At 43.0% G+C, this 25,572-nt stretch overlaps 1 protein-coding gene across 2 annotated transcripts in view; it reads left to right on the top strand.

The window, feature by feature from the left end:
- Positions 1 to 5,651: 5,651 nt before the first annotated feature.
- Positions 5,652 to 25,572, top strand: part of SLC66A2 (solute carrier family 66 member 2) — a 69,582-nt gene continuing 49,661 nt past the window's right edge. The window contains exons 1-3 of one of the 2 annotated variants that reach the window (XM_074899767.1): positions 5,652 to 6,002; positions 17,799 to 17,932; positions 22,059 to 22,112. In XM_074899767.1, the coding sequence (XP_074755868.1) occupies positions 5,800 to 6,002; positions 17,799 to 17,932; positions 22,059 to 22,112 (391 nt within the window). In that variant the 5' untranslated portion in view covers positions 5,652 to 5,799. The remainder of the gene's footprint in view (positions 6,003 to 17,798; positions 17,933 to 22,058; positions 22,113 to 25,572) is intronic. The other variant, XM_074899768.1, reaches the window with a different exon arrangement.

Genomic DNA, 25,572 nt, shown 5'->3' with positions numbered 1-25,572 from the left:
CACACAGTAAAGTTGGGTTTGGGTTTTTTGCCCCCCCTGCTGCATGTAGGCTGGGGGTGGGCAAGAGGGTGAGCGGGAAAACAACCAGGACACCTGACCCCAACTGACCAAAGGGAGGACATGCTGGACCATGTAGCATCACACTCAGCAATAAAAATGGGCTGGGGGTGTGAGGGGGTAGCTTCTTCTAAAGTAGCTGTTGCTCAGAAACTGGCTGGCTGTTAGTCTGATGGTGGGAGGTGGTGATTGTCTTTGCATCACTTATTTTTGTTCTTTTTCTTCACTTATTAAACTGACTTTATCTCAACCCATTAGTATTTTCTCGGTTTTACCTTTCTGATCCTGCTGGGGGGAATTGAGTGAACAACTGGGTGGGGGCTTCACTGCTGGCTGAGGTGAACCCACCATACTCCCTCATTCCCTTCTCACTGCCCAACATCAGCAGCTTCTTGCTGAATGCAATGATCTTGTAATTAGTAAGTATTCTGCCCTGGGGAGGGGTGAAGTGCAGAAGAGAGGGACATGGTGCAGGGCTCTTTCTGCATCTTGTCAAGAAAGGTCCAACAAAAAATGGCTTAATAAAATAGCCATTTTAATAAGACAGAATAGAGGAATACAGATAGCGTGTAAACCTCACGTCCCGTCTGATGCTGGGCACCATGCATTGGTTCAGCACTGGATGGAACCCGCATGGATTTTCCCACCGCACACTGTGCAGATCCCATCTGTGGAGACATTCCTTGGTTTTGGTCCTTCCGGCTCTACTCCTCGATGTTATTGATGTGAGAACTTTCTGGCTGCACTGTTAGACACGGGCAAGGATGCACAGGTGACAGGTGGGAGCTGCCTGCAGGCTTCTCTGCTGCAGCCTGCTGGCTGAGGTGACCCTGTGGCCGTGGGACACGTGCGATGGTGGCATACGAAGAGCATGTGGGGAAGAAATGGTTGTAGTCAGCTGGACCTGTTTGACAGAACAGGTGTGGCTCAAGAAGTCCCGGTTCCAACTTCTTGCCTGTGTGTTACATTGTTTATTTCTCCACTGGCCTGAACTTTGCCCATTTTTTCAAAGGTTCAAAGAAGGGTTCATGTATCTCTGCCAGCAGTCAGGTTGATTCCTGCTTCTCTGGCATGTTTGGTTTGGGGATTTTTCTTCATTGGTCTGTGGAGATGGTAGCAGTCCAAGTACAGAGAGGAGTCTAACAAGCTCAGCCTGCGTGGTCCTGGTTCCCGTTGCATGGTGCTGCCCAGAGGTGGGCTTGTAGGCTGGAGGTCCTCCTGGAAAGTGGAGATGGAGTTCCTCTGCATGCCACTGGGTACTTCACCCATGTTTATAGTCACTGCTCTGTTTACAAAGGCCAGTGCAGGAGAAAGACAAAGTGGTGAAGATGTGCAATAATACAGTATCTCCTGTTAATGCTAGCTTGATTCTGTCCATCAATTGCAAAAATGGGCTCACCACTGTTTGATGGGGCCAGGAGGTAGCTTTTGCCACCAGTTGCAGTGGGGTTGCTTTAGAAAATCAAAAGTGGAGAGGACAGCTGATTTAGTGATAATCCATCTTGGTAGGAAAGACCAATTTCAAGGTATTTAAGACCCATTTACTTCTTTTATGAACAGTACAGTGAATATTTCTTTTTAATCTCACCATGACTATAGCTGTAGAATGAGATATAATGTGATATTTGAAGGGATTTTGGCTACCATAGGAATTCATATAATCCTTACACCACTTATTGTGCAATGTGTTCAAGGAGTGACTTAGAGCTTATCTGCACCGTGTCTTTAGCCTACATCTTGCAGGGACTTCCTATGCTTGCTTCAGTGCAAAAGCATTTCTCTAATGTAGAATATAAAATAATTTTAATACTCATCTTTCAAAATCAATTGACAGAACAACAGACGGGTTAGAAGACTTGCAGCAATCTGCTATTTTTGCTACTGTAGTAACTACAAGTGAAGCACCAACAGCCCCCCTCCTCCTGTAAAAAGATGCAAAGAGGTAGCTAAGGCTTCTGTCTTGAAACTGGTCCAACTTGTGTGGTTGATTCCCGTGTCCTATTGGCCTTACTGTCCTTCTGCTAGGAATATGGCTACATGGAGCAAACTGTAGAAATAAGCCTCTACTTATTTTCTAATTCAGTGGACCTATTTGCAAAAGAAAACCTTATGTAACAATTTTTACCATCTCTACTCATGTTATAATCCCTTTGAAAACATCCCATGTCTGTTCACCACTTTTAGCTTGCTTAAACGGTATCCAAAGATATTACAGGAACATTTCTTAACAAGTATAATCTCTATCAGATTTCTTAAACTGGAGTAAATCAAAGTTCTTGTTATGTTTGGAGGTTTAGGGACTATGCTGTTACCAAAATGTTAACTGCTAGGAGCTAGTTCAAAACTAGGCCGCTAGAGCTGCTCACATACTCAATTTCGATTCCCTTACAGCAGTTGTCATAAAAAGATTAATATTAGTCTTCAAAGACCTGGTGTGAAACACACTGCCTGCTTCTGTTTTCTGAATGGGTTCTAGTTCTAGCAAATGGAGATTTTTTAAATTTTTTTTTTTTAAAGGGGGAAGTTTGCCAGTCTGTGTGGAAAAATAAATGCACCTGTTCTTTTTCTCCTCACTCAAAACCAAAGAATTGCTGTCTGGCCGTGAAGCAGTTCTGTTTCAACAGTAGGCTCTGCTTTTACACCAAGGAAGTGGTCCTTCTGAGCTTCCTCTCACTTTACAACTACCAAAGAAAACTAGTTTGGTGCAAAGCCTGGCAAGGCTGAGTGTTCTCATCTGGCTGCTGTCAGACCTGCAGGTTGTGGAATTTGTCCTTGATGAGGGAAGACTCTCTTCAGTCACCAGTTATCACCCAAGCTTTAGATAAATTTTCTCCAGGGGACTCTCCTATTGGAGTCTTGCTGGGTCTGTTGTGGTTGGATGTTCTGTGTGCTGGGTTGTCAGTGAGCACCTTAGGATGGCTCGACCACCAAAGGAAGTTGCCCCTGGCTGCTTCGAATATTCTGAGACCTGAATGGTCCCTCCCTGAGGCTGGCACAAACTTGAACTACAGAGTTCAAACCAACCTGTCATTCCTCCCCCTGCCCAGTGTCTGGCATCACTACTCAGTTTAGTTTACATCAACGGATTAACTCCTAAACTAGGACATTTTTCAGTGACCAAATCTGAACTACATTCACACAGCAACATGCCGTAATTTGACATTTTTACCCTTGCAATTTTGAGTAAGGGTAAACAACCTAAGTTAAGGCACTGATCTGTTTCCAGTTGAGTAACTTAGAAACTTAATATTGTATGAAATCTGTTATCACATAGGCTTGAAAGTATTCTGGAATTATTTGGGAAGCTAACCTGGAGAACTGGTGTCAGCCTGGGCAGTTTCTTCTATGTAGGTAACCATTACTTCAAAATATCTATTTTCTTGAAATAATTTTTCAATGTTTTTTCAAAACACTTCCATGAACAGAAGTTGGCTTCCTAATCAAGGCTACACTTATTTTCAGCCTGAGGCTTTAGACCATTGTGCTTAAGGAAAAATAATGTGGCAAGGGCTCCCAAGAAAAGTTTGGAATGAAGTTGGCATAGCTGCATGATTATAATAAGGCACAAGTGATATATGGAATATGATCCATTAAATAATAAAATAGGTTTTATGCAGTTTATACATAATTTGATTGTTATACTCTCTCTGAATGAATCAGATGCTCTGAAATCAAGAACTTGAGGCTCCTCATCCAAAAATCAGAATTGAAGACTTCCACTGTGTATTTTTAAGTTTGACAATCAAACTTTCAGGAATAAAGCATAGATTTGTTCCAGTAGCAGAGCTACTACTTCCTTGTAGGAAACGTGAGTCCTAACGTTATTACTGGTCACATCATCTATGTAGGGGAGTGTTATGGATGTTTGTGTGATGGTACCTTAAAAACGGTCTTTGAAAAATACGCTCTGCAGTAACGTGCAGGTTGACGTGCTGCACATACACTGAAAAATCTTACCAGGTGGCAGATATGGTTGCAGCTGAGTAAGGTGCTGCCATGCAGCAGGTAAACAAAAGGCTTCAGAAACCCTCAAACACTCTTATTTTTAATTCAGCTCCTTTCCATTCAAGACTCACCACAGACATTTGCAGTTGCTGATACACGACAGAAAATAAGAAGTGATTCTGTTGCAGGAAAACTCGTTTCTTGCCTGTTGGATGAGCAGCAGGAGTAGTACCTAGAAGGAAGGAGGCAATGTCTATGAAAGCGTGTTATGGGGAGCCCAAGGAGCAAGCTTTGACGACGGCTGTGCAACCGCCTGTAAGGCTAGATGGATGAACCGTCCCTTTGAGTGTCACTGAAGTTTGCCACCACCTCAAGCAGCCGTTTGTGGGTGCTGCTTCCCTGCTACCCTGGAGCATCTGCGCGTTGCAGCACTTGTACCTCTGGGCGGGCCGGGTGCGAAGAGCAGCGCAGGCCTGCCCATCGCTGTGGGTAGGAGAGGCATTCCCCACCCCACCCCGCCACCTTTTATCGATACCGTTGTGGGGAAAACCCTCTCTCCTCAGGAAGTCGTCCCGGTTGCAGTTGTGTTGCGTGTAGTTAAGGACCGACTGCAATTTTGAGAGCCACCGAAATGTAATTTTCACGGAGCGTGGCGGAGTTGCTCCTAGCCCTTAAGGAAAAGGAGGATGTCAGAGCCCGGGGAGCGAGACCTGGGGCAGCGCCTGACACCGGTACAGCGCCGGTACGCCCGGCGCCGCCTCTTTTCCGGGGAGCTGCGCACCCTCCGCCCTCCCGGGGCGAGGGGCCGGTCGCCGCAGCCGGCTGCCGTGCCCTGGGCCTGCTCGGGGAGCCGCACCGGTGCGGCGGACGGGCAGTCACGACCCAGGTGGCGGCGGCACGGCCAGTGCGGCCCGCGGGCAGCCTGACACGGCGCCGGCAACGCCTGGTCCTCGGGGCTCGACAAAGCGACGGGCCGGCTCCGGCAGCCCCGCGGCTGCTCCCGCCGCCGCCTGCCTCCCGCCCCGTCGCCTGCCGCGGGGCCGCGCGCGCGCGGCGGAACGGGGCGGGGCGTCCCCGCCGCTCATTGGCGGAGGCGCAGCGGGTCATCGTGACGTCACGGGCCGCCCGGGGCCCGCCGCTGCCGCCGGCCCGTGCCCCCAGCGGCGGAGGGGGATGGCGGTCGTCGCCGGAGCTCGGGAAGCAGGTGGGGCGGCGGCGGGCGGGCTGACAGACAGACAGACAGACAGACAGATAGATAGACAGACAGACAGACAGACAGACAGATGGATAGACAGACAGACAGACACACGGACGGACGCGCGCGTTTGTGTGGCTCCGAAGGAGCGGAGCGGGGCGCGGCGGGGAGCCGCCGGCCGGCCGGGGAGCGGGCGGGTGAAGGAGGCTCCCTCAGAGAAGTGGTCCGGCGGGTGGGAGTGCCCTCCCCGCCCCTCAGCCTGGCCTCCCCTCCCGGCCCTCGACTCGGGGTGGGGGTGTCCCCTCAGCGGCGGAGTGTGGGGGGGTGCCGCCCCTGGACCGTGCTGGAGCCGGGGTTCCACCTCCGGGGGGTGGGGGTGGTGGTGGTGAGCCGTGCGAGGAGCGGAGCAGCCCGCGGCAGAACCAGGCTGACGTCCCGTCCCCCTCCTCAGGTGCCGGCCCTGCGGGAGAGGGCGCAGTGACGGTGCCGCCTCCCGTCCGGGGGCCCGTGCGTGGCTAGAGCCGACCTCCACCGGGGAGCTGCGGCGGAAGACTCCACCCGGCGCGACTGCCCCCGGGGCGGCCGCCCCGCGACCCCCCGCCATGGAGGCGGGGGGCTTGGAGTGGCTGCTAGTCCCTATGCAGCAGCTGGTGTCGTGGGGTGCTGCGGGGGCCATGGTGTTCGGCGGCGTGGTGCCCTACATTCCCCAGTACAGAGACATCCGCCGGACACAGAACGCGGAGGGGTTTTCCACCTACGTCTGCCTGGTGTTACTGGTGGCAAATATTTTGCGGATACTCTTCTGGTAAGTTGGTTCCTTCTCTGTGTGTGCCTGCCCAGTTCTAAACGTTCTTTACCGGCTTGCTGGTTGCCGAGCTTTGATTTGGAGTAGAGGAAATAATGCGTTTTACGTACTTTCCACCTCTCCTGAAGATCAAAATACTGTCTTTCCGTAAGCGGGTGAATCTGCATTGAGTGAAATGAACTGGACTCAGGAGCGCTGTCCGTTACCCTTCCCCGGTCTGATTTTCAGTGCTTTGATGTCCTAAAATGCAACTTTTGAACTCGTCGGTAAAGAAAAGAGGTTTATTGAAGTCAGATCTCTTTTCTTGCTGACTGTATTTTCTGCTTCTCTCACCTCTCCAGCTCTGTTCTCAGAGCGAAGGCCCCGGTCAGGTGCACTTACTGTAGCATCTAGTTGGTGTTAACGTCGCTGGGACACCGGCCATATGTTCTTGCATTTTCCCGGGATGCCAGCTGGCTTCAGAGGGGTTCACTTCTAGGGCTCCATGCACAACTACAGATGAAAATATTTATTCTTCGATAAGTGGGCAAAAGGTGGTCTTTCAAAGTGAATGATTTTTGTTTTCAACATCACTTCCAATATTTAGAAGTGAGTTTGTTTCCATGTTTAGCTCTTGCGCTGTTGGCCCAAGAAAATGTTACTAGGATGTGATTTCCGTGAATGAATTTTATTAAATTACATTCCACATTACTAATTGTAATATAGATGCCACAACACTGGGAAGGTATTTGAGAAACCAAAGATAAAATAGTCTTGGAAATTATTGCAACTCAGAACAGTTATTCTAAGAATATTTTGACTACAAAATACTGCTATGTGGTCCACAAAGAACTGATAGGTAATAGGCTACATCCTTTTGTTGATTTCCAGTTTCTTTTTAAAGCTCCTCTGACTCTTTAAGTATAAGGAACTTCCTGGATTATTCTACAGCAAAATGCAACATGTAAGTGCTGTGCTGGAGTAGAGAAAATAGGGGATCCTTTCTTGGGACCACATCTGGCAGTCAAACTGATGAGATGTTACTAGATCAGAGCTACTTCTTGCATTGGACCGGTGTTTTCTTGGGGAGAAGTACCTGGAGCAGCCATTGGAGAAAGCAGAGGACAGAAAGGAAGTAGAGAAACTGACAGGGGGAGAAGTGAAAAGCCCAAGTTGACAGTTTGAGAAAGAAAAATTGTCTAATTTTTTGTTTCAGTGGAGGTAGTTGAAATACACAAATGATTTTCACCTGAGCAGAGGTGCTGGCAGTTTCTAGGTAGCCCAGGCGAGTGCATCTGTTAAATGAGATTTGGACTATGGAAGAAGTGAAAGATCTTTAATTTGAATTGATTCTACCTATATCTAGTTAAGACATGTGCAGAAGAATAAATGCTATGAGTAGTGAAAAGCTGTAATTTATGTCTATGCTGATTTGTCAACACTTCAAAAGAGAGAGCAGTTTTATTGATAAGATTATATGATTTTTTTTTTTTTTTACTGTATTTAAGCCACAAAATAGTACGGCTCCCTGACACATACTAACTCTGTGTAGGTTCTGGTCGTTCTGGAGCTTGGTTGAGGGCACAGAATGGCTTCACACAGCAGGTGCACAGGTGTGTCTGGCTACAGGGGGAGTGCACAGCTTGCTGCTGGCTTGTGGTACAGTCACTTCTGTGGGGAAATGTTCCAGGCATGAGCCCGCAGAAACCTTTCTGTCTGTACTTATAATGAATCGTCTCTTTCTAGTCCCGTTGAACTAAAAGACAGAAATGAAGACTTGCATAAGGATAGTTCAGTGTTCCCTGAGAGACATTATTTTGCATATCTAATCTTAAAAAGATTAGGCATCCGTGGTAGTTCATTATAAACACCTGTAAGTCGTGAAAGCAGCATTGAGGGTGGATATGGATGATTAAAGGAAGATAGCAGCGAAAAAGCCTCTGGTTTCTGTGAACATGTTTAAAATGCACCCATAGAACAGCCTGACAATTCAATTTTTGCATTAATTGTTTAATGTCACCTATGGCTGATGTATTTTCTGGGATACAGGACTCTAGATAATGTGACATAAACAACAGAATTATTTTAATTGTAGTATTCATTGGAAGGAATTACAAGGGTTTTATTTTTTTTATTTATTAAATAATTTGATCCATTCTTGTGCCAGAACTGTTCCTACAAGTAATTTTGCTTTGTGTTGATAAGATTATTTCACCTTCCCTTAGCAAACCAATGCAGACCTAAATCCAAGTCTCTCTTCTGAAAACTTTACTGACTTATAGCTCCTGTTTTCAACTAGTTTTAGTTTGTTGTTTTTACTTAATTGTTTCAATTGTTGTTACTTCGTTACCTCTGGCTTTTGAGCATATGATTTGTGCCAGATTCATCCCTCCTGACTTCCCCTCCATCCTGATCCTAAAATAAGTACTTGAAGTGGTAGGCCTTAAACTTTTGATTCTAATGGTGTTGCTTTTCAGGCCTTAATTATTTCTTAGGATGGCTCGTGTTGGTTTTTTTTTTTTTTTGTTTAACTTCGAAGATGTTTCTGTTGTTACTTCAGATTTTCCCTGAATTTCATATATTCTTGAATTTGAGGCTCAGAGTGAAGTGTTAACGTTTTTCAGATGAATAGGCAATAGGAACAGACAATTCCTGCCTTTTATGGCATGTTTCCTCTTTATTTTCACTCTTGAGCTGGTCTTTCTGTATCTCTGTCATCCATAAAAGACCCAGTCCCACCTTTCCCCCATGGCTCTACTATACTTTGTTCACCTCAGCTGTGGGGACAATTCCCTCATCTCCTGTTTGTGACTTGGAGATTCCACATGTTCCTAGAATGGTACTTAGTTATCTCGGGGGTGGGGGGGTGTTGTGGTGTTTTTTTTAATGTTTAGTTTTACAGTGGGTGAAGTTTGACCTTTTGTCTCTCCTCCAAATAGAGTATTTACTTCCTAATCTTCTTGGCATGTCTGATGTGTCAATAGAGTTGCAGCTGGTGTATTGCACTGTGACAGTAGCCAATGAACAAAGTACTGCTGAGATCAAGGATAACAATCCTGTTTCCAGTTACCTGTTTTCACAATTTCTCTTCCTCCAATTAGACTGTCTCCAGTAGTAAGCCATCTGTTAAAGTCAAGAGGACTCAGTGCAATGCCTCTCCTCCTTGTCTCCCTCCCACCTAATCCCTTAGTTTCAGGGTGTGCTCAAAGAACTTCTGTTTGCTAGTGATGACAGTAACCCATTATTCATTAAGTAATTTTTTTCATGCTTCTCTGTTTCACAATGTCTCCAAATGTCATCTTCAAAGAGACATTTCTGCTTTCACTTATGTGTCTCTGGCCTTGCTCTGTTCCAACAATGAGTTATATGCCAGAACTTTCATGGAAAAGCAGCGAGAGAGGGCTGGACTTAAAGAATGAAAATTGCATGTAGATAGCAGTGGGCATGATTCCACTTTGTTTCTGCACACATGGCTTTTGTTTAGGAAAATGAAAGGTAGAAGTTTGACCATGCAGACTTGCGGTTCAATGTGTTGACTGTATGTAAAGTCTTTTTCTTTGGGCCTTTTAAAGAGGATTCTGAAAAAAAATAAAAATTGAAAAGTAAGCAGTCTGTGCTCACAGCGTCACACAATGGGATATCTGTTTATTAGTGTGAAAAGTAGATTTTGTGCTGTGGCTAGACTTGATATCAAGTTACCTTTATTTTTAGTAATAATCTATTGTTATAAATTTATGTAACACTTCAACGTTTATTTTGGGGTGCTAATTAGTGGCTGGTCATGATTTATTATTGGTAGCAGTTGCTCCTTTGTTTTAGTCCTCCTGCCATTGTCAGTACTGCTTCTCTAATCTGTCTTCTCCAGACCCCATAGGTCATTGTCTCTTGCTTTCCACTCAGTTCAGCTTCAGGACTGGTCAGCCTGGAGAAGGTTTGCACTTGTGGGTAAAGTGGAAGAAACAGTACAAAACTCAATGCCTTTGTAATTCTAGTATGTACGAAGATGTATGGCATGCTTCAAAAAAATCTGGTACCAATTTTTTCTCCTCTGAATTTTTAATAAAACATTTCATTACCGGTTTTGTTAGATAATGTCTTATTGTACTTGCTAGGGTTAGCACTGATTTCTTGTTCAAGACTGATTGTTAAAATATCCAAGGGATACCCCAAGTGTTATGCTTGAGCTTTGAGATGGTTAATCATATGGTTAAGCTGCCCAAGGCTGTTTTGAAATTGTGGGCCAGCTTCAGAACAGACAATGGCACTTGAACTCAGATGTGACCAAGATGGACATATCTTCTTGGCTTGTGTGGCCTGCAATCTACCAGCTGACTAGCTTTGAATTGTCATGATCAAGAACAGGAACAAGAAGGCGGGCGAGAGTTGTGTAATCAGTTGGGGGTGGAGAATGTAGAATTTACTTGTGAGTTTCTCCCTCTCTTCTGCCTCTCTCTCTTTTTTTAAAACAGAGCTTATGGTGAGATAAGTTATGGTTTCTTTTAATATTAAAACCAGAATAAATAGCTAGAGGAAAGGGAACTGAAGATTTCTTAGAAGTCAGCAGTAGGCATTTTTATTTGTATCTTGAGTAAGTTCAGCCAAAAGTACTTGTGCTCCCTGCTATTCCCAGAGGTTTTTGGACTTTTTTTCAGTTTTGCAGTCCATAAAATGTTTTATGTAATAGTATAGTATGGTTTGTATATTTTCCTGGAAGACAATTCTTTCCAAGGGTTTTGAGATGCATTTATGTGGCCACTGGCCTAAACATTATACAGCAACACTGTAGAAATCCAAACAACAGAAAATAAAACTGTCCAATTTAGAAGTTGTTTTCGCAAAATAGTTGCCTTAAGACAAACTGTGGAAACAAGTTCTGACAGTCAGGGAAAAGATGAAAACTAGGGAGTGTGCTATTTTTAAGCAGAGGTAACCCTCTACCCGTTCCATATCAGTTCACCTGAAACAAAGTGCTTTCTGAAAACTGTAACATCAGTAGAACTAGGAGCTTTCTGTGCTGGAGCCAGTGGCATAAGCTCCATGTTGTGAGTAGAGGTTTACTGAGGCAAGTATGCAACTGGAGGTCGTTTATAGGAAAATGTTGGACTTGCTGTTGTCTGGGGTAGATTCCTATGTATTTATTTATATTGCTGTAATACCTACAGTGCTACTTGTGGATCAGGTCCCTGCTGTCAGGTGTTGCTTTGGCTTTGGATAGTGGGCCAGTGGTGTCTGTAGGACTTCCTGTGGGAAGGAGAAACTTTTGCTTTTAAGACATGCTACTAAAATGATTCTTGCCAGCTTTTACCATGTGGGCAAGGTGGGATGATGCTATAAACCAAGCTGGCAGAGTGACTACAACTTTGAAAGATTGCATTACATATGGCCTGCTGGTGGAATCTTGCTGAGATATTGAGAGCAAAAGTGTTATGTAATTCCTCCTTCTTTTTATAAATACCAGAGAGTGAGGATAAAATGCACTGCTCTTCTGTACAAAAAGTAAAGGCAACATAGGATTTTGTATGTCCAGGTGACAAGCTTGGATTGGGTGCTCCATAAAATCCTGGAAGCTTGTGTGTCAAGGAGAAACACATGTCAAGGCATCCTGTTGTAAAACTAGTTTGTTTCTTGTTTTTCCTGCTGATTAAATTCCGTAGTTGTATGGGCTGTCTTTCAAGGCAGCTGCCATGCTGCTACCCCGGCTTTCTGTCATGGCCCTGATGGTGTGAGCAGCATCCCGCATGCTTTCCATGTTGCTTAGAATCTGTAACTTTCCAAAGAGCTGGAAAGGTGAGGTCTGTACTAACTTTGGTGGTTTCTACTCTTGCGGTGAGTGGAACTGCCTCTGTGATCTGAGGCGGTGCCTGCCTGTGTCCGGGCAGAGATGGGGCCCAGCCTGGGGCAGCAGCCAGCCAGTGGAAGCTCAGACAGCATCCCAGAGCATTGCAGGAAGCAGTGTGGTCAGGGTGATAGTGATCTGATTGCACCAACAGCAGTCAGTTTCTTTTCAGAGATGTCTTAGGAAAAGAGATAAGCAAACCTTTTGTGTTTGGGCTTCTTTCATACAATTGGCATTTGCTGTTTTGAGTAGGCCCAGGGCTGGAATAGCAGGATTATTGCCACAGAATTGAGTCGTACTGATGGAATTACATAGTTTTCTCAATGACCAGTTAGTCTCTGCTCTGGCTTGAATGTTCACTTCTCTTGTATTCATCACTCTGAAAATGCATTAATCTGTTTCCAGCTGTTGAAATACCAATAAAATGTAAGCCCCTCCCCTCCTCTATTTGCATATTTGACTAGTACAGGAAATAACAGTTACTTTGTTTTTACAGTATTAAGTAAACAGTGAAAAACTCTTTGTGTGTCTGTAGTCTGACATATGAAGTTTGAGTTCCCTGAATACTGCAAATGACACTGTTTTATGTCACTTTTATGTCACATAATGTTGTAGTGGGGTGAAAATGCAGAATGATGATGGTGACCCCCTCATCCCCAGGACTTAAAAGTTGTTCTTTTCCGCAAGCCTGATTTAGTATCCTAAGGCTCTTCATCTTTCTCTCATAATCTATTTTAATGTTCCTTTCCTCCTGGCTCCTGCTTAGGCAAAGATGGGAATAACACCTGCGAGGCAGACAGTAACAGAACATGGAGCAGCGTGCTTTCCCTGCAGGGCTTGCATTTTGCAGTATGTCTAGCTCCAGCTGGCTTGAGGAGTCTTAAACTGGATTAGTGTTACAGAATCATAGAATCACAGAATTGTCTAGGTTGGAAAAGACCTTGAAGATCATCCAGTCCAACCATTAACCTAACACTGACGGTTCCCAAGTACACCACATCCTTCAGTGCTACGTCGACCTGACTCCTAAACACCTCCAGGGATGGGGACTCCACCACCTCCCTGGGCAGCCCATTCCAACGCCTAACAACCCCTTCTGGAAAGAAATGCTTCCTAATATCCAGTCTAAACCTTCCCTGGCTCAACTTGAGGCCATTACCTCTTGTCCTATCGCTTGTTACTTGGTTAAAGAGACTCATCCCCAGCTCTCTGCAACCTCCTTTCAGGTAGCTGTAGAGGGCGATGAGGTCTCCCCTCAGCCTCCTCTTCTCCAGACTAAACACCCCCAGTTCCCTCAGCCTCTCCCTGTACGACCTGTGCTCCAGACCCTGCACCAGCTTTGTTGCCCTTCTCTGGGCACGCTCGAGTCATTCAATGTCCTTTTTGTAGTGAGGGGCCCAAAACTGAACACAGGAATTGAGGTGCGGCCTCACCAGTGCTGAGTACAGGGGTAAAATCCCTTCCCTGTCCCTGCTGGCCACGCTATTGCTGACACAAGCCAGGATGCCATTAGCCTTCTTGGCCCCCTGGGCACACTGCTGGCTCCTGTTCAGCCGGCTGTCAATCAGCACCCCCAGGTCCCTCTCTGACTGGCAGCTCTCCAGCCACTCCTCCCCAAGCCTGTAACGCTGCTGGGGGTTGTTGTGGCCCAAGGGCAGCCCCCGGCATTTGGCCTTATGGAAACTCCTGCAGTTGGCCTCAGCCCATGGCTCCAGCCTGTCCAGGTCTCTCTGCAGAGCCTCCCTACCCTCGAGCAGATCAACACTCCCACCCAACTGGGTGTCACCTGCAAACTGACTGAGGGTGCACTCGATCCCCTTGTCTAGATCATCAGTAAAGATGTTAAACAGGAGTGGCCCCAAAACCCAGCCCTGGGGGACACCACTCGTGACTGGCCACCAACTGGATTTAACTCTGTTCACCACAACTCTTTGGGCCCGGCCATCCAGACAGTTTTTTACCCAGCGAAGCGTGTGCCCATCTAAGCTTCGAGCAGCCAGTTTCACCAGGAGAATGCTGTGGGAAATGGTGTCAGACGCCTCACTAAAGTAAAGATAAACAACATCCACAGCCTTTCCCTCATCCAATAAGCAGGTCACGCTGTTGTAGAAGGAGATCAGGTTTGTCAGGCAGGACCTGCCTTTCATAAACCCATGCTGACTGGGCCTGAGCATCTGGTTGTCCCGCACATGTTGTATGATGGTTCTCAGGCTGAGCTGCTCCATCAGCTTCCTGGGCACTGAAGTCAAGCTGACAGGCCTGTAATTTCCCAGCTCATCCTTCCAACCCTTCTTGTATATGAATGTCACATTGGCCAATTTCCAATCAGTCAGGACCTCCCCAGTCAGCCAGAACTGCTGGTAAATGATGGAAAGCAGCTTGGCGAGCACCCCAGCCAGCTCCTTCAGCCCCCTCGCGTGTATCCCATCCGGTCCCATAGACCCGTGTATGTCTGTGTGGTGCAGCAGGTCACTGACTGTCGTCTCCTGCATTGTGGGGGGGTCGTTCTCCTAGTTTCTGTGTTCTGGCTGAGGAGGCTGGATTCCCTCAGTACTAGTCTTGCTATTAGAGACTGAAGCAAAGAAGGCATTAAGCACCACAGTCTTTTCCTCATCACTCGTTGGCACGTTTCCTCCTGCATCTAGCAGGGGATGGAGGCTCTCCGTCGTCTTTCTTTTGCTGCTCACATACTTATAGAAACATGTCTTGTTGTCCTTGACTGCTGAAGCCAGATTAATTTCCAGCTGGGCTTTAGACCTCCTGATTTCTGCCCCACATAGCCTCACAGCGTCTTTGTAATCACTGTGACTATCCCCTTCTTCCAAAAGGGGTAAACTCTCCTTTTCTCCCTGAGTTGCAGCCAAAGCTCCCTGTTCAGCCAGGGTGGGCTTCTCTGTCGCAGACTTCTCTTACAGCACCTGGGGACAACCTGCTTCTGGGCCATTAACACTTCCTTCTTGAAGAGTGCCCAACTTTCCCGGAGCCCCATACCCTTCAGGACTGTCTCCCAAGGGATCCTGTCAAGCAGTTGCCTAAACAAGTCAAAGTCAGCCCTTTGGAAGTCCAGGATGTCAGTTCTGCTTTCCCCTCTCCTGGCCTCTCTAAGAATAGAGAACTCTATTATTTCATGATCACCGTGCTCTAGTCAGCCTCCAAGCGTTGTTGCTTTGGCAGGCCCTAATATCAGTGCGAAGTAGAGTAAGCAGCTTGGAGTCGTATTTGTTTCCATGATCCTGAGCAAAATGTGTGTTCTGGCTTTACTTTGAAAGCTTAAAGAGCCCAACAATTGCCCTTGACATTGGTATGCCCTTCAGTCTTGTTGTCCAGGTAGTGTGGTGTAGGCCCTGTCCTGTTCTGCCTGTTGGTCTCCATGGCAACTGTTTGGTTTCCTGTAGATGTGATCTAGTTAGAAGGTTGTGTTGCTTGCAAGACTCAATTTGGGGATTGGTGTTTGGGGAGGTGTAGTTCACATGTTGTGTAATCTTAATTATTTTTGGCTGACAGGTTGTAAAAAAATCCAGGTGTTGTGCATTTTTGGAAGTCCCTATAAGAATTTTTAAATTTCCAGTTTGCCTCTATTGTGTGTTGCGAGTTTTGCTTTACTTGTTGTTTTTTTTTTCTTCTAGTTTTTAAGGGGTAGAGGATCTGCAGCAATACTTCCAGTCTCATTTCCATTAAGGTTGTGGTGATGGCAAATTATGATCAGATAGCAGGTGGCCATGCTTATGTGTGTTTGTAGTGGGTGGATGTTTATAGTGCAAGCAATACTTTTGTGAGGCACCTGTTACTAAATGGCCAATAATCTCAGCAGCAGGGAGAAACTTAACCTTGCAATGATCTGTGGCTGGATTTACCATGGTAATAGCTTCTAGTTTATTGCGCTGCTAGCTCAACTCCCATTTAAATGCATTACTATATTTTTACATGCAAATGCATTTGTAATTGGAGATGGCTTTTCAAAACCTGATGTAAACAGTTGTAACTGCTCTGTAATCCTGAGTAAGTCCAATTTTTTTTCCTCATTCCCTGAATAAGAGACACAACAGTAGTGAATTCCAGCAGTTCAGGGGAACTTGGTCACAGTCAGCAACACAGGCTGAATGAGCTTTAGGATCATGGGCATGGGGCATAGGCTGGGACAAACTATTGCTCTTCTTCCCTGCATTTTTTCCTAGTGCAGTGAAAGCCTTACCCAGAGTGCACTCTGCTTGTGGTTAGTTGTGTTCTTTATTTCCTTCCTCATAGTGTCCTCTAAATTTGTTACGATAATAGCTTTCATGTGGCCCACTGTAAATCCGTCAATGGTAGAAAGAAAGGGTGAGACTAAGGTACATGGAACTGCTGTTCTTCCAGTAGCTACTGATGGCATCTGTGGCAGTCAAGACATTGTCATACTTCTCCTTAGCTGTACGCTATTAGGGAGGAAATACTTGGCCATTTTTATTGGTGTGGGCTGCTTGGCTGTTTTGCACAGGAAGATTTCCAAGGAAGCTGGTCAAGGACTTTCCAGTCTCTCTCCTGTTCCTTATTAGTTGACTCACAACAAAAAAATCTCTTTGGCGAAAAGACTATAGTTGAAATGCAGTACTGAGAGAGTGTGGTGGTGAACCTAGTTGGGTTTTGTTAGCACAGAGCTCTGCCATAAAAATAGCCCAGGCATAAGAAATTATACTTTGCTGGGGTGCTATAAAACAGGAACTGTCAAGAAGAGGGCAGTGGTTGTCATCCCTGTGAGGCTGAGGTCTCAGGCAGCATGATGCGCTCAGGGAATGGCCTTACTAACAGTGCTGTGAGGAAATTTAGAAAGCCTGTGTGCCTCACCGTGCAGGCTGAAGGAGCTGGTGAACATAGCAATGTGTTTTCACCAAATTGCTTCCTCAGCATTCCTGTCTTCAAAGCATAAAACCTGACAGAAGAATTAAGCATAGAGAAGCAGCTCACTGGTGTCCATGCAGCCTTCCTTTTGTGAATCTAATATACTTTGAGGGCTGCATATGAAAAGCTTCCACCTTTTACCCCTAAAGCACTTATTGAGTGTGTCTGGTGGGGACTACTGAGATTTCATCAATTAATGCAGGAAGAGGAACTTGAAGCATCACCAGTATTCACTGAAGGGTCTCATTTTCCTGTAGTAGACACCTTGTGCAATCACGTAAGAGTAAGCTCTTCAGTCAAGATTGACCACGATTCAAGTTCACTCACTGTGTTACATGCAGGAAGAGCTCAGTAGTCCCCACCAAGCTTCACTTATCTGTGAGCAAGCAGAAATTAAATTGGTGGAAGGGGGAGAGCCGTATTCAAATTACATGTTTGGTTGCCACATCTTACAGATTTTCTTACTTCCCCCAACCTTGGTCCAAATGGGACACAAATTGATGAATTGATTGGTGTCTTCTGCAGGTCTGGTCTTTCCACTCAGATGACTAGAGGCAGACAAGGCATAATACCTCCTCCTCCCCCCCCCTTTGGTAGGAAGACATTATATTAAAGCTAGAAAGATAATAGCTGTGGGTATCTATTTCTTTATAGTGAAAGTGATACTGTTTTTATGATTTCACCTTAAAAATGAAAAATTGAGAGACATAAGTTTTGCACAGAAGTCCTTGTCTACACACTTGGTATTAATGCAGCATAACTCTCTGCTCTCCGTGTACTGCCTTGACAGCACAATGAATCTGCTTCTCCTTTCAAAATAATATGTTTACTGCTGGCTTTGGAAACAATGATTTAAGCTTCTGGTTTCAGAATCTCTAGGATCAGTCCACAGGGATGTTGTAATAAGGTTCTCGGATACTTCTGCAAGGGCATTGTGACTCTGAGCTGCTACTGTATGTACATCGAGATTTGGCTGGTGACTTCAGCCTTTTGTACCTGTTACTGTTAGGTTTTCCTTTTTCAGGTGCTTAGATAAGATCAAAGAATGAAAGTACTACATTTGTCATCTTTGAGATGTTTTATATATTTCTTTTCCTTTTTTTTAGGTTTGGAAGGCGTTTTGAATCCCCTCTTTTGTGGCAAAGCATTATCATGATCATTACTATGTTACTGATGCTGAAACTGTGCACTGAAGTACGTGTGTCCAACGAGCTAAACATAAAACGCCGCTCTTTTGCAGGTTAGTGACAGGAACGGGCTTTTGCAGCTTAAATCTTTTTGAAAGCATGGTGCACTGTACTTTGCATATAAGTTCTGTCTGAATTGCAATCCAATCTCCTTTTTTGATAATTCAGTGTAGTGCTTCCTGAACTTTTTTTTTTGAAAGTGTTTTTATTTTCCAGGTAAATATGTAAAGCTGTAATTTTATTTCAGATGGGTCTTTGTTCAGTATAGAAATCAGTTCTTCTTAATGTTTCACACCATGCCCTGAATACACAGCTGGGTGTTATGCCATTGTGGTAGCCTGGCTTTTTTTAAGATCTTGGCCATAATAAGAAGTTATTTTCTTCAGCTGTACTTTCTACCAAGTTCTTAGGTATGATCATACATTATTATCTGAAATATTATTTTGAAATTGCAAATACTTGTTTTTATACATAATTTGTTTTCTACTTGTCAAGTTAGTGGCTGTCAAAATAGGAAGTGCTGTCATGTCATAGCTGCAAATCTGTGTCTTTTTGTATATTATTTCCTTGGGCTTTAGTGTGGGAGTAATTGGGTTTTATGCAAATTTTCACATATTTTTAATTTTGCTTATGTGTTAATTTTTAGGCATTGATAATTTCAGTTGGTGCCAGAATATTATTCTTTATTTAATGAAATGTTCAAACTTTGTGGGAAGTGCCTGCTTTTTTTTTCCCAGATAAGAAATATGCAAGGGGTTGTTTTTGTTTTTCTCTGTGTTGACTTTGACTTAACAACGTTTAATGTTACAGCTTATTACCCACAAGAACAGAATTAATGCTGTGAGCTTTTTGTCAGTTGTTTTGCCAATATGGATGTATAATTTATTCTCTCCATCTGTTCTCTTCCCTCACTCCCTAATAATTGAGGGTTCCAGATATCCACAGCCATCATCAGAAGGCAGCAGCTACTGGCTGTGCAGTGGGCTAATTTATCTAAAAGCTAAGGAAGCTACTTCCATTCTCACTCATAGTGTAGTGTGAAACTATTCAGGTAGGTGAATTCATGTGGAAGAGGAGCTGCACTTCAGCTCCCAAACACAAACTGCTATGTTCACAAGGGTTGTTAGTCTGACAGAATGAATGGTTTAAAAACTACTTTCAGCCAGATTTAGCAGCACTTGGAAGTCCAGGAAGTATTTGGGAGGGGCATGTATCCTTTCTCCCTCCTTTGCTCTCTGTGCTAGTGTTTCATGAAACAGCAGAAAGGTTTCTCTGTTTGCCCTTTCTGAGGGAAATTATCCTCATGCACGTTTACACACGCACTCTTGCAGACTCATTCAGTAACCTTTGGACAAAAAGGGAGGCTATTCGGTTTAGTATATAGCCCTCCTTAAACAACTCTCCCTGAAAGACCTACCGTCTCCTAAAGGATAATCAGTCTTTCCCTTACCAGGTAATGGAAACTTCTCAGGGTTGCATTGTGTCATTTGATCCTTTTTCCTGAAACTCAGCTTGTCATGTGTTTAATTAGCTAGAGAGACTTATTTTACCTACTTGTGGTCCTTAATTATTTGTTTTCATTGAAACACTTGCATCCTCCCACAAACTTTGAGAACAGCTAAAATCTTTTTCTTACCTGTGAGTGGTTTTTAGTTAAACCAACTATAATGCAATGGCTCAGAATAAACATATAAATGCATACAAAGCTCCTTTCAAGCAAGGCAGAAAGATAGGTTTGTATTTGAAGCACAATATGAGTAGGAGTGAGAGTCCTGTTTCTAATCCTACACCTAATCTTATCTCTGTAAATTTTATGGTGATCTAGGCAAGCTGATAAATCTGTGTACTTACTTTCTTTCCTCATACCTTACTGTGGCAGTGAGAAGCTAGGTTTGAAGTCAGTGTTTTTGATTAACCTTGTAGAAGAGTAATCCAAAATACTTAGAAAGTGAATAGAATAGTTCAGTGGAAAGGAGTTTGCTTTTTTCTTGTATTGTTATTAAATGCGGTATTCGCCCCCCAGTCACATTTAGTATATGATTACCAGTGTGTTTTGAATTATGGTGAGTTAGCCTTTTTAAAATTTGTTTTTATTATTCTCACAGATAAGGTTCCTTAAGTAATAACTAGTTCAGAAGGAATCTACTTAAAATTTCTTGAAATTTTAAGGAGCAGTCTCTCCTAATCCTGACAAGCTTGTTCTGTATTCTCTAGCCTGATTTATGGTGTTGTCACTGGGTTAAAATACGTATCAAGAGCGATTCAGAACATAGACATAAGGCCATTCAGTCAAAATGCTTGTACTTGCATTTATAGGGTTAACTGTCATAGCATGAAAAATAGTCTCTCTGGACTCTTCCCAGTAATATTTGATTATTTCTTGTAGGCTCTATATGGAAAACTTATTAGGAAAACTTGCATAATTTTTTTTTTCCTTCTCTGTTACTTCTTGATTATGGGATTTCCCCCCCTCTTTTAGTCTTGCAAAATGAAAGTAAGTTGAAAGTGGCGGAGCCCATCTTGTGTTGCTGCTGCCTTCTCTGACTTTTTGTTCTGGATACATAAACTTTATCCTTCAATTATATATGCTGACTGTACGCCATTTTATGTATCCAACTCTATTATTATTTTTTAAACTTGGACTGTATGGCCTGTGTTTAACTACTCTGAATTGCAAAAATAAGCCCACCAGATCAAGTAAAACAAGAAAACAACAAAAAACCCTGACTTTTTTTAAAACCTCCAATGACAGGACAGTTCTTTTTCCTGCATATGAATACTTTGAAAGCTATGTGAAGGAGTCTTCAGATTAAATCAACAAGCACGAACAATAAATACCTCCTCATCTTTTATTCTTTATTTAACACCACTTTAATTGCATCTTGACTGCTTTAATGCAGATCTCCTGGTGCCATTGTTGTGGTAACAACAGCTCTCCTTATTCATTACTCACTTTTAAATTGGTGTCTGCAGCCCTATGTTTGCAATGTTGTTGGCTCAGTACAGAAAGATTCAAGGTTCGGTGGTAGTTTCTCTTGTAGTTGGTTTTGTTCACAGCATTGTAGTATTTCTGGGACATGATGGTGCTACCATGTGAGAAATAATATTGAAAAGGAAAATATGTATGTGCCGTGTCTTGATTTGAGAATCGAGAGAAGGTTGAAGCAAGGTGCTCACAGATACAGACAGCTAAAAACATCTGGTCACTCTTGAAAATGTTGGCAGGCCAGAGTATCTCTTCATATTCTTGGAGACAGGCACTCTACAAAGAACCCTCTTTTTCTTTCTCCAAGTAAGCCTTCCACCTCTCTCCCACAAAGATTCAATTTCAGTTATGCCCAAGTCATTGCGACAGATTTCGAGCACCCTGAATGTATGAACTGTATTGAAAACCAGTGGACATTGTTAAAAATGGGCTCTTAGATGTCTCTTCTTATTATAGTACAACCCAGGCTCTTTAAGTACAACATGGGCTTGTTTTTACATGAAGATAATTTCCTCTGGTCATTCATTTGATTGTCTTCCCTCCAACTGCTGGTTGTCTTAACGTGCTTTGTAACTTGTATCTTACTATAGCACCCTTCAAGAGCTCTGTTTTTGGCACTGGGAAGCACTCTTGCATAATGCATGGTTTTCAGATGGCAGAGGAAGGCTAGAGTGAAAAAATTTAACATGCAGAATGGTTGCAGATGGGGTCTACTCTGTCCTTCTTGATGATTGGCTTTAGCTCAGACTTTCAGAAACTGTCTTAGAACAGTGTTTTCCACAGGAGGCAAGGCAGCCGTTAGCTGATGATACATACATATCTACACCCTCGATGTTGCTGAGGTAATAACCTGTTTTCACTGATTCATGATGAGTATGTAAGGTACGAGTTAAGCTGTTTGTTTCACTGCTTTTAAGTCTTCATTTTTTCCACCCTAGGTACAGTGCTGTTGGGTTGTGCATTGAGACTGTTCTGGAGTTTCCTCGACCCTATCTTAACATTATGGGGTGGGAGCCTTTATAGAAAGCATGGGGACTAAAATTTCTGGCATGTTTTGTTTTGGCTATTATTTTTTTATAAGCAAAATGTACTAACTGACTAAACTGTAACTAGAAGACCCACTGTTGCATTTAATCATATAAGTCTGTTTGTCTTCCTTCCTTTTTTTTTTTCCTCAACTGTTTTTCATGTAGCTGCAGATAGTAAAGATGAAGAAATCAAAGCACCTCCCAAGAGATCCTATCTGGGTATGTACTGTACAAACCCATTCTGCATGAAATTGTCCTCTCAACTAAATATTTCATGCTTTGCTACTTTTTGTAACCATTTTTAGAAATGATGGCACGATCATTTCTATAGAGAATGTTTGCATTACCTTTTCTTGACATACTAAAACCTGACGCATGATTTTTTTTTTAAATTTTTCCCTCCCCACTTTTATAGAGGAAAAGATGCTTTCAGCTCTATTTCAGAAACCAGATTTTTGAAGACAGTTGAATTCACCACATTTTGTGTCTCAATGATATCTTCCATTTTCTTTTCCCAAGCTAGACAAGCAAAATATTACACGATACAGGGATCTATCTCTTCAGACTTGTATTCCTCCTTTTCCAGCTCTGACTCTGAAGGAAACAATGAAAAATACAAGAGTATCTTTCAGTATTGTTCAGAAGGCTAGATAAGAAATTTCCCACCACACTTGATGTTCAAACAAAATTCCTGCATCCTTGTGAAATTTTATGGCTTGTTCCTCTCTTTCATTAGAGTAGCCTCAAAATTGGTATTTGGGGATTAGTAACACTTAAGGTGAGAGCTTAAGTTTCAGTTTCAGAGTTGGAATCTATGCTCTTTAAATTGCCTAAAGAGGACATATTAGGTGCAAATCAGCTTTGCAATATTTTTAACTCAGTAGTTTGGAAAGACAGTCATGGTAATTTTGTTTTAAATTAGCTGGGGTACACATTAAAGAAGTTATATTGACTAGAGAACAGAAGTTCCCCAAAGTCAACTTTCAGACTTACTTTATTTGAACTGATTCAGAATTTCACATTGATAGTAGTTGTGCTGTGTTGCAATTCTCGAGTTAGTAAGGGGTGAACTAAAACAATACAGGGTAAGGAAGAATATTACTGGTGCAGAAGGAGAGCCTCTACCGTATGTGTCAACATATGGTTAGTTAGGCTGGAGTTAGCTCTGAGCAACACTACCAAAGAGTAATACTAACCTGAGTGCTTTCTTGAAGCCATAAGGCCATTCCTGCTAAGGTTAAATAGACTCCTTTAATGATTCATCTTCTGGATCTCCCCTTCCAGATTTAGGGGCAAAATGCATGCTTTGGGAAATTAACCTTTTTTGGTCTGACACCAGTATTTTGCAAAGCAACTTTTCCTTTTGTGTTTTCAAAACATTTTTTTTCTGGGCTTGGTATCGAACTATTTTGTTTTTCTGTTTGTCTTAATTCTAATTTGTAGTCATTCTCACTGGCTTGCAACACTAACCAATACAATGTAACCTTTAAACAGTCCTGTCTTCCTTGTGCATATATTCCTGTTGTCTTTTACCTAGTATTCAGCAATGCGCTATTTACAGTGTCAAAGCTAGAAGCTAGCTGTCTGTGCTCCTAGTTAAATTGAGTAGATTATTAAAAAATGCTTCAAGTGGTTAAAATTAAACAGAAATAAGTAACTTCATGTGACCTTTTACTCATTTCAGATTGTTTTTCTTGGCTCTTTTTTGGTTAAAATGTCATTTGCTTGGTAGTTTGATAAATTAAAAAGTTGAGATTTGTAGAAAAAAAGCACCATACTTCATAATCCAACTGATTTAATTCTGAAACATTGGGTTAATAAATGTCACTTGGAGTTCATTTTGGAATTTCTTAGCAAAATGGGGTGAATTGAATTATCACTTAAGGAACAGGATAGTCTTACACTATTGCTCAGAAGTTTAAAGACTGGGGTGGACAAGTCTGTTGAATCTGGTAATTCTTACTAGTGTAAACAAATTAGAAATGTTTTGAGATATTTGTGTATCATGTGTGTACAGAAGTATATCCTGGTGGTTTAAAGTGGGATGTATGGTGCTTTACATCACAGTGTAAGTCATACTTCAGTTTACAGAGGGGTCAACAGAACTATGTCCTGCAGTGCTGTGTTTTGCTACAGCTCTGGGGAAGCTAGCGTAGAGGTTAGGTAAGGGTAGTATTTGCCATACTTTCATGTGGCAGTGCATTCTCACAATGTCTTTTAATGAGTTTTGATTAAACTTTTGTTCAAGAACAACAAATTGGCTTCTTCATTCCTCCGTTTATTTCAGTGGTGTAAAAATGTTCTTCGGTATGTTTATAGGCTTCAGAAACCCTTACATTATTTTTCTGCTTACATAGTAAATGCTCTGTATATTGTGTTTGTAATTGAAGATTGACAATCCATGAATGCTATTTTGTTGTAGGACTGTTCAACTGTTAATCTGAAAATGTATTGGTCTACCAATGAATTTCAGGTGAACTTGTTAGGTAAATATTGAGGCATTTGTTTGATGCCTCCCTTTGAGTAGGGACTGAGCTCCTGCTATGTTCCCTGGGATTGATTTAGGTATGTTTTATTGTCAGTAATCCAGCAAACCACTTTGCCACTGTTTTTCCATGTGTTATCTGAAAAAGCCTTTATCTGGCACATGACTCTGAAAACTGACTTTCTAGCAGTCAGTGCTGAGGGGAATTGAGGGTGTGGGGGAAGGTTGCTGCAGTTTCTCTGTCCTAAGTAAAATAAAGTAATTTACAGTATGGTGGGCCCCAGAGTGTAGGGTTTCCTGATTTCATACAGAAATAAAATCATTGCTCTCATTTTCTAGGTGAGGGAAGGATTAAAAAGTAGCTCAGGTTCTGAAAGAGTGATGCTTTATTCGCTTTATTTTCTAATGCAAGTATCTAGTTCTACCTAGTGCCTGCTGCTGTTTGATGGCTACCCCTGGGGCTGAGCAAAGCTACAGTTGAATGGTATTTTTTTCTTGATGGGATATTTTAGAACAAATGTGGATAAATGTCTTAATCAGTTACACTAAAATACAGGTTTCCCAGGTATATATTTTGAGCCCTGTGAGTGTTGGAGATTGTTGGGGCAGAAGTAACAACACTAAACAAGACACTGCTCCAAAGAGGCTGTATCTTTTGAAGTTGTTTATAGTGGTCTCGGTGGTGTGGCAGGCAAGTCTCAAAGTGAATGTGACTTGTTTGATTTTTTTCCAAGTAGGTGTTTAAACATTTTAAAGGACACTTCTGGAAGATCACAAGGGTTTTTATTTCCTTCTCTGAAGTTGATTTTAAAACTTCCCATATTACTTCAACCTTGCCTTTAGCCCAAACAAAAAGCTATCCAAGTAACATTAAGTTTTAAAACAGTAGTAGTAAAATGACAAAAACTTTAAATATTTTTACAACAGATATTGGGTGAATCTAAAACTACTATTTTTGGAGGGGGGAGGAATGTAAAACATCTATGTAGTGAACTTATCGGAGTTAGTATCTCCATAATAATGAAGAGAAAATAGTAATGTGAATTAAGCAAGTGAGTCGTCTGCTACATGGTTTCCATTTCTGTGGTCCTCGCTGTTTACGTGGGGCATCAGTTGGCTTGTGACAAACTAAGTATTGGCATACTCTGGACAGCACTAATACATTACATGTGCCACGAAGGGTGTAAAATTTAT

Source organism: Athene noctua, chromosome 2 (genome assembly GCF_965140245.1).
Source record: "Athene noctua chromosome 2, bAthNoc1.hap1.1, whole genome shotgun sequence".
Taxonomy (NCBI): domain Eukaryota; kingdom Metazoa; phylum Chordata; class Aves; order Strigiformes; family Strigidae; genus Athene; species Athene noctua.
This window is presented reverse-complemented; position numbering and strand designations above follow the sequence as displayed.